Source organism: Lampetra planeri, chromosome 6 (genome assembly GCF_965212315.1).
Source record: "Lampetra planeri chromosome 6, kcLamPlan1.2.h2, whole genome shotgun sequence".
NCBI classification, from domain to species: Eukaryota; Metazoa; Chordata; class Hyperoartia; order Petromyzontiformes; family Petromyzontidae; genus Lampetra; species Lampetra planeri.
In genome coordinates this window covers 26534-34930 of record NC_136112.1, presented here as the reverse complement: position 1 = coordinate 34930, position 8397 = coordinate 26534, and the positions used below count along the sequence as shown (strand labels likewise).

The following is an 8397-nucleotide window of genomic DNA, read 5'->3' as shown; positions in this document are numbered from 1 at the left end:
CATCGACGCGTGGGTGCAATCGTTTTTAGTTAAATGCGACTCAATTGCTCCCTTGAGACAGAGCATCTCGTTTGCAAGGGCAGGTCGGGGACGCACAATTCGCAGTGCTGCAGTTGTACTGCAGGGAGCGTGTTGTGTGCTGCAGGGAGGAGCGTGTGAGTGCTGTGCTGAGCAGGGAGACCGCGGGGAGGGCGGGTGATGACGCAGCGCCACGGGGGGGGGGGGGGTGATGACGCAGCGCGCCACTTCCGCCTCTGACGCGGCGGAAGTGGCGCGCCGCGTGAGAAGGACCCCCCCCGCTCGCGATCGCCATCAACACGGCGCCGACGCGAGCACTGGGGAGGAGCTGCGGCCGCCTTCAGGCGAGGCGCTGCTGTCGCGGCGTCTGCGCCTTGTCCGTGTGCGGTCGGTGTCGGGAGCGCGAGTTGACGGGGCGACAGGAAACCCCGCGGCATCGAGGGGACGTCGCCCGCCAGGGGCACCACCACCTGCCCCGTGAGGGTCTCCTGTGGCTCCCCCCTCCTGTGGCTCCCCCCCTCTCTCTCTCTCTCCTCTCTTCCCTGTCATCTCTCTTCCCTGTCCCCTCCTCGCGGGGTCATGGCGCGGTGCGAGGAGAAGGCGCCGCCCTTCTTCGAGAGTCTGGGCGAGGCGGCGCGGGAAGTCTTCACCAAGGGCTACGGTGAGCGGCGCCACTCACTCACGAAGTCTCGTCAGCGAGTGACGAAGCTTCGTCTCTGACGAAGCCAGCCGAGGAGGCCGTGGCACCGACTAATCGGCGCTGCCGTTCTCTCTCCCGCCGCAGGCTTCGGGCTCGTCAGGGTGGACTTCACGACCAGGGCGGCCAGTGGAGTGGTGAGGGCTGATGCGCCATGGAATGGCCGAGCGGATTTAACACAAAATAATCATTGGCGGCCTTGTGGGCAAGACGAGAAACAAGAACAAGCAGACTCCACGTCTTTGTATACAGACACAGCGACGTACATCGTACACAGCCCATCACACGCAATGCAAGCAAGCTGAACTATGCTGATGAGACTATGTGATGAGACGAGGCAATATGGGGAAGAGGGGATGAGCGATGTATTTCCCTTGCGAGCGAAATGCGCCAAGACGCACGAAGCCTCGCCAAGAGAGAGCGCTTCGCATCGGACTCTGCGGAGGGTGTCGAGATGACGACGGCTCCACCGCCTCTCTCTGTGCCCCCCACCACCCCCCCCACCCCCCCGGGCAGGAATTCAACACCCGCGGGGCGTCCCACACGGAGTCTGGCCGCGTGAGTGGCGCCCTGGAGACGCGCTACCGCTGGCCCGAGCGCGGCCTGCGCCTCGTCGAGTGCTGGAGCACCGACAACTGCCTGGGGACCCGCATCTCGGTGGACGACCAGGTGCGACGTGCGGCCAGGGGAGGCAGGGGGAGGCAGAGCCTCACCTGCCATGCGACAATGAAAATAGCTGTTACGAAAAGTGTAAAAAAGATTAATAAAATAAATATTAAGATTTTTCCACTGATCTGTGTTATAAATGTAATTTCTGTACGATTACAATCATTTTTATAGTCAAAATCGCCAAATTTGCGGAGCGCCGCTGCAAATACAGGAAGAGACGAGAGGTGAGGCAGCGACGAGCTCAGCCTCCCCTCTGATTGCGCAACCCCTCAGTAACTGGATGGAGCGCAGGCAATAATCGCGTGCTTGTTACTATCTCTGCATGTCACCAATGTCATGTTTGTAGACCCCTTCATACTCTTTGGTTCTTTCGGTAAAGTCACGTAGGTATAAAATAAAATAAATCACGACGTTTCGGGCGCAACAAGCGTCCACGCCCCCCACGGTGAGGCCACGCCCCCTCAGTGAGGCCACGCCCCCCTCTGTGTGAATCTGTCTCTGGCACGAGCCAGTGCCTCCCCAGCCATTGACCTCACCGCACGTCACTGCTGCTCACCGCTGCCGCTACACACGCCTCACTACTACACACACAGCAGCGATTCACCGCTAAGCAGTGCGAACTCGGCTGGGGGCAAAGGGACATTTTGGCGGTGCAAGGACTCGGCCCAGCGACTAATCACGCCGGCGCTGCTCGCTATCACAGGCATACCTCGTGTGCTCGCTATCCATCCACGCATTACTCACGAATACACACGTACGTCTTCTTGGTTCTTACGGTAAAGTCACGTAGAAGGGAAATAATAAAATATAAAATTTTAAACATAAAATACAATTCTCACGAAGTTTCGGCCACAACGCAAGCAGCCGTCGCACAGCACGTGCACAAGGATATGTGTAAACATCCATCATTTTCTGTGTGCACATTTCTTAAACATTATTTACATTATTCTAAACACAGGTGGGGCAACAACGCTGATTACAAATGGGTGGCGCGGGCTTCCGGGATTATCTTGCCTGAGCCAACTTCCATCCAAAAACTGCACATTGCCGAATACACATCGCGTTTGTGTTTATTTATTATGTGTTATGTCCATAATATAGTTTTTTTGGGTTAGATCGCGTAAATATATAAATGTGTCGTTAAAACCCGCCACTGCCCGACACAGCCAACTAGTAAGGGTTGTCACATAAACAGCGTGCCAAGTCATCACTAGTACAGCACACTGGGGTGTTGGAGAGCAAAGCCACAACATTTACAATGTTTTATGTGTTTATATTGTTTTTTGTTCATTACTGTCTTGTTTAGTACATTATCGTGTTTATTATTAAGCATTTGCACTGGTTTCAGTTTATCCTGTCACGTGGTTTTGTTCTGATTTCTATTTGCTTCATTTGTGTATTTTGTTATTTTGGTGACCCAGGTCGCCCTTGGAAATGTGGCTTATCCTGGTCTCTTTGTTAAACAAATTCACCCTCAAGCGCAATACAAGACAAGGCACACCAGAGTAACATTATGCGAAATTTTAGAGAATATTGAATTGAACTGTTACCTTGAATTGTGGATATTCATCACAAACCGAAGGATACATGACACCAAACTTATCCAACCTCGTGAGTAGGCCACGGCTTACCTGCCATGTGTGTACATGCAAAGTGTAGCTGCTATGTACTTCAAGTGCTTGTTTGTCTTGCAGTTGGCAAAGGGGCTGCAGTTGGTTTTTGACACAAGTTTTTCTCCAAACACTGGGTAAGTGACGTGTATGTGTGTTTATATTGAAGTCTTCACAGTCTTTAATGCCTGAGAGGTTTAATGAAATATTTTATTGATCCAACTTTGGAAAGCCTAACAAACTGTTCGGTGAAGAAGCTGAGTTGCGACTGCAGAAGCAGTAATCGGTTGTGGCCTTCCTATGGTCGTGTGCTACACAGCGAGCTTGAGAAGGATGCAGCTTGGCGGCAAGGGATGATGAAGGATGGTCAGAAATAATAAGTGGCAGCCAAGTAATGCAGTGCATCCGTCGGGACATTCACCGAAGAGATGCAGCGATGAAATAAGTTCAAGTTTAGTTAATGGGTGTATTGTGGCAGTGCAAGACCGTGAGAAGTGATGGCAGTGGCTTAGGGGAGCTTCCACTCAGCAGTGGGCAGCAGGATGGTGGCAGCCAGGAGCAACACCCGCACCGCACAGCGAGAAGGTCCTGAGTGTGTTCTACCCCCTGTTCTGCGTGGATCTTCTCGCTTATCCGGTTTCCTACCATAGCTGAAAATTTACAACATAACTGGTGTTGGACAAAAATCCAAATGCTAAAAAAATACCTGCAAATTACTCAATTGGGATAACACATAGCAGAAACATCGCCTACTACCACGACAACTTGGCAGGACCCTCAATGAAAAATTGTCTTGAGACTCAGTGGAACTTTCCTGGATCAACAAGTGCAATAATAACAAACTGTTGGTTAAGTGTATTTATAATTATGGATGGTGGTGAGACCTGCATTTCTCCAGTGATTTTGCTGTCGTTAATTTGTGTTTTGTCCGTGAATGTAGCAAGAAGACTGGGCTGGTGAAGGTTCTGTATGCACGACCATTTGTTTCGGCCACAACGGACGTGAATGTGTCCTTGGAAGGGCCCATTGTGGCCAGCTCCGTGGTGCTCGCAGCCCGAGGCTGGCTCGCCGGGTACCACATGGGGCTCGACGTTGGCAAAAGGAAGATCACTTCTAACCGCATTTCGCTGGGATACATGACCGAGGACTTCCAACTTCTTACCAACGTGTACGCCCAGTATGCGTCTGCCACGTGGCCAAGTTGTGTGTTGAGACATGTTGTGTTCTATGACGGAAGCAGGATGACGTTCAATTGGATGGGAAACGCTGGTTTCTCACAATGTGACGTGGTTTCAAGAGTAACAATACAGGACGTTTCAGCGCAGGGTGATGCAATACAATGTCTATTGTACACCCGTAACACACTCGGAATGTGTTCCTGATTTCAGAATGATCTTGATAATCTATTAATTTGGCCTACAGAATAAATTTTTGATGATTAGACAATGTTTTGGTTTAATCTGAAAACCAAAGTTACGCCACTGATGTTGCGTCAGTTCTGCGTGCGTCACGTGACATTGGGTGACATCGCTTTTGAGCATAAGCACATTACATCAGTCACGTGATTTCCCACTCAAATGACCATTTATCCACTGCTCATCTATTGTTTACAATTTTGACCCAGTAGTGGAAATTACTCATTCTTATGGCAGGGCTAAGTCTATCTTTAAGACAACCACTGTTTTCTTACCCCACAAAGGGGTACTAATTGTATTGCCTTGGCAGTATGATGGGCCAACTCAACCCCCAACCAGGATTTGGACTGGCATCGTTCTAGTTGTTAGGCACTTGCTCTGCTCCTGAACCATCCAGTCAGATTATAGTACACGATGGTAATTATCCAAAAATACAAATGGGTTACAAAGTTTCCTTAGAAATTTTAAAATCCTAATTTTTTATGTTCATGAAAATCATCCCTGCTCCATGCTATTGTTGCTGTTAACATTTGTAGCCAACACATGTGCTTGGCTTCCACTACGCGTGTTTGCAGAGTTGACGGAGTGGAGTTTTCGGGTTCCTATTTCCAGCGTGTGAGCGAGCGGCTCGACACGGCTGTGCGTCTGGCCTGGAGTGCCGGTGCCCCCCACCCACGCTTCACTTTGGGGGGCACCTACAAGATCGACCAGAATGCCTCCGTGTCGGTACTCACTGCCCCGCATGCACCGCACGTTTGTAAAGGGTGCTTGCACTAGGCAGGGTTGAAATGGACTTGGCACACACTTGGGGATGCAGCATGATAGTTTTATTTGCTGAACATTCAGGTGATTTTAAAGACATGAAAACACAAGATAACAGCTCTTCGGTCCAAAAATTATAACGTTTTAACTATCGCCAGAATAAAAACCCGAACAGGCACTTTCGCTCGGACACGGAGCTGCTTCAGCATGGAACGATCTCCCAGACTCGCCGACATGTGCCGCCAGTCTCATCAAATTTAAATATTTAATTATAACTCACTCGCACAACATCTGCATCTGTTACAACGATGTCAGCAGTCGTGCTTGTGTTGCAGGGGAAGATGAACAGTGCAAGCCTGCTGGGACTGAGCTACACACAAGCCCTGCGGCCTGGTAACTTCTAATTGTGCACGGTTCCACAGCCTACACGTGCCGACGTGCCTTGGTGAAGCGTGTTCGTATCGGACGTTCACTTGTGTGTGTGTGTGCTTGTGTATTTGTGTGCGTGTAGGAGTGAAACTGAGTTTCTGTGGACTACTCGATGTCAAGAATATCAACTCTGGCGGTCACAAACTTGGGCTGGGCCTGGAGCTGGAGGCTTAGTCTCGTCATGGCCGGAGGGCGGTGCGTGCGTGATGCACACGTGCGACGCGGGTTCCGACACAGGGCTCACATTTGCACGTTAAGGAGTTTTGCACATGTATATATACTCCTTGCAATTAGCACGGTTGGCTACATATGATGTGAAAGCATTTCAACATGCATACACATGGATATGTGGATACATAAGGAGACCCTAATCTCTGTCGATACACTACGGTTAAAACAATGTTATAATGTGAATAATTGCACAGTTTATATACATTCTTTGTTTCTGGAACTGATATCAATCTATGTATAAATGCTACAAATTTAAACTGATGCGAAATCAAATATAACATTCCTGTGCACGATAATAAATGTCCAAACGTGTTAAATCTGGGGCGATTGTACATTAAAAACGAAACGGTTTTAGTGAATTGTGCAAGGTTATGTGATTGCAGTATATGGAATTGTGGGAATGTAAACTGTTCCGCAGTGGCTAGTCTTTCGCAGTGTTGTGATGAGCAGTGTAAACTAAACCTCCAACAGTGGTCTCCACTGTCGGGTGAATGGCCCCCCACACCACCAACAGCCGCTCGGTGGTGCTGCTGCTACAGTGGACCTCGCACCCGCAAACGTGGTCCTCACTCCGTCTCTCATTGGACATTCGCAGGCTTGCTGCCTCAGTATAAATCCAAGTGTGCATCTCTCCGTGCTTGGCACACTTTCCAAGTTGTGTTTTGTTGGCAGTATCTATGTTTGTGATCCACACTTAATAAGAAATTCGGTGAAGAAACCCTGTTAATTCATGTGCTGCCGTATACTTTGTGGCGTGCTCTCAAAGCACTGGCTGCTGCTGTCCTTGCATTAAAGCATTTATCCGACAAGCATTGTCTTTTTTTGTATTTTATTATGTTGTATTTTTATTATTTTATTATTACCCTTCTACGTGACTTTACCGAAAGAACCAGGAAGAAGCATTGTCTTGCAAAATTCTCATAGCGTTTAACAAAAAAGTGATTTCCTCCATTATGCTTAGGCTTAGCATGTATGTATGTTTCACTTATTTCACACCGTACGTAGCCAACCGTCTTAATCGGAGCTGCAGGGGACAGACAAGAAACTAAACACGAAGTAGTTCTCAAGAAATTAGTTTTAAATCTGGATCTTGAATTGCATAGCTCCAGTGGCTTCCTAATATCGGAAGGAAGATCATTCGAATGCACGTGATGCAGTGACCATCTTTGTTCGATGGCTAGCCCAAAGTACTGCGAGGATCAGAATCTGTGTGGGGGTTTATGTTCCTTGATGAGATAAAGTACATTATTGTGGATCATTTGTGGCAAGCACTTTTTGTATCTGAGTGCGACCTTATGTATTCGTTGGACAACTGGAAGCTAATGCAGCTTAGCGAGCACTGGACAGACATGGTCGGATCTTGCAGTACCCGTCACAACACGTGCCAAAGAATGTTGTACATGCAGTTTGTTCATCTTGGTTCTTTCGGTAAAGTCACGTAGAAGGGAAGTAATAAAATAATAATAAAATAATTCTCACGACGTTTCGGCTACAACGCAAGCAGCCGTCCTCAGGTGAAAACCAGGTCCGTCGAGGCGACGGACCTGGTGGAGTGTCCGATGGTACAAAATACCCAGGCAGGTGCTTAGTTTTGGTGGGGCTGATGGTAAGTCCCCACCTCTTAGTGGAAAGCTCCAGGTTCAGCAGCAGCGCCTCCAACTCCTCCTCTGAGTGAGCAGCAATTACCAGATCATCGGCATACATAACATGGTTGAGCAATAGGGAGCCATCCCTTGACCGCACCCGGGGTATCGATCAGCCTCCCATTGTATCTGTACCAGATGGAAATTCCTCCGGTACAGCGATTGAAGGTTTCACGAACTACGTGGTCGAAATAGATGTTAATTAATGTGGGAGCCAGAGGACATCCCTGTCGCACCCCAAAGTGAACAGGGAATGGCTCCGACTCCCTGCCACGTAGTTTTACCCAGGCCCGCTCACCATCATGAAGGTCCTTAATGATCGTGAGCAGCGGGTCAGGGACTCCCAAAGCACGAAGAACAAATCAGAGCCCAGGCCTACTGATGGTATCATAAGGCGTTGACCAGGTCAATAAAGCAGAGATGTAGGTCTTATAGTCACACGCACTTATTCACACTCTCAACAAACAAACTCCACGAAGGAAGGCAGTGAAATTAAGAATCGAACCCAGACCATTCTTGTTGTGATGCCAACGTGTTACCAAATACACCACCTTTCCACCCAATGTAAACGAAAGGTAAAATAGGGCTTGGTTATGTGCTAAGGATTAGGAAGAGGGAAAGTGCCAGAGGAGATTATTGTTTTTTAAGTATGGTGAAGGTTGGTACTCAAACTAAAATCTGAATAGTGTGGTTAAGGTTAGCCTCTGATGAGTGTAATTAGGATCAGTGACAGGGCTTATTTTGAAGTTTGTTTTGATGGGTGGTACATGGGGTAATAGCAAGAAGATCCTGGGTTAAATGCTCAACTTGGGTACCTTTCATTGTGCAGTTTATATGTTCTCCCCCTGTTCAGCATGCGTTTCCTTCTATACCTAAACAACACTCCCCACAATGCATTTGGTGTTGGCCAAACATCCCAATGC

General features: G+C 48.6%; 1 protein-coding gene across 1 annotated transcript; it reads left to right on the top strand.

Moving 5' to 3' along the window:
• Positions 1-250: 250 nt before the first annotated feature.
• LOC144719293 (non-selective voltage-gated ion channel VDAC2-like) lies at positions 251-6640 on the top strand. The gene is made up of 8 exons (XM_078595111.1): positions 251-679; positions 803-852; positions 1232-1384; positions 3079-3131; positions 3935-4162; positions 4985-5135; positions 5507-5564; positions 5683-6640. Exons 1-8 carry the CDS (start codon positions 598-600, stop codon positions 5772-5774), a joined length of 867 nt encoding a protein of 288 aa, XP_078451237.1. The 5' UTR covers positions 251-597; the 3' UTR covers positions 5775-6640.
• The last annotated feature ends 1757 nt before the right edge of the window (positions 6641-8397 follow it).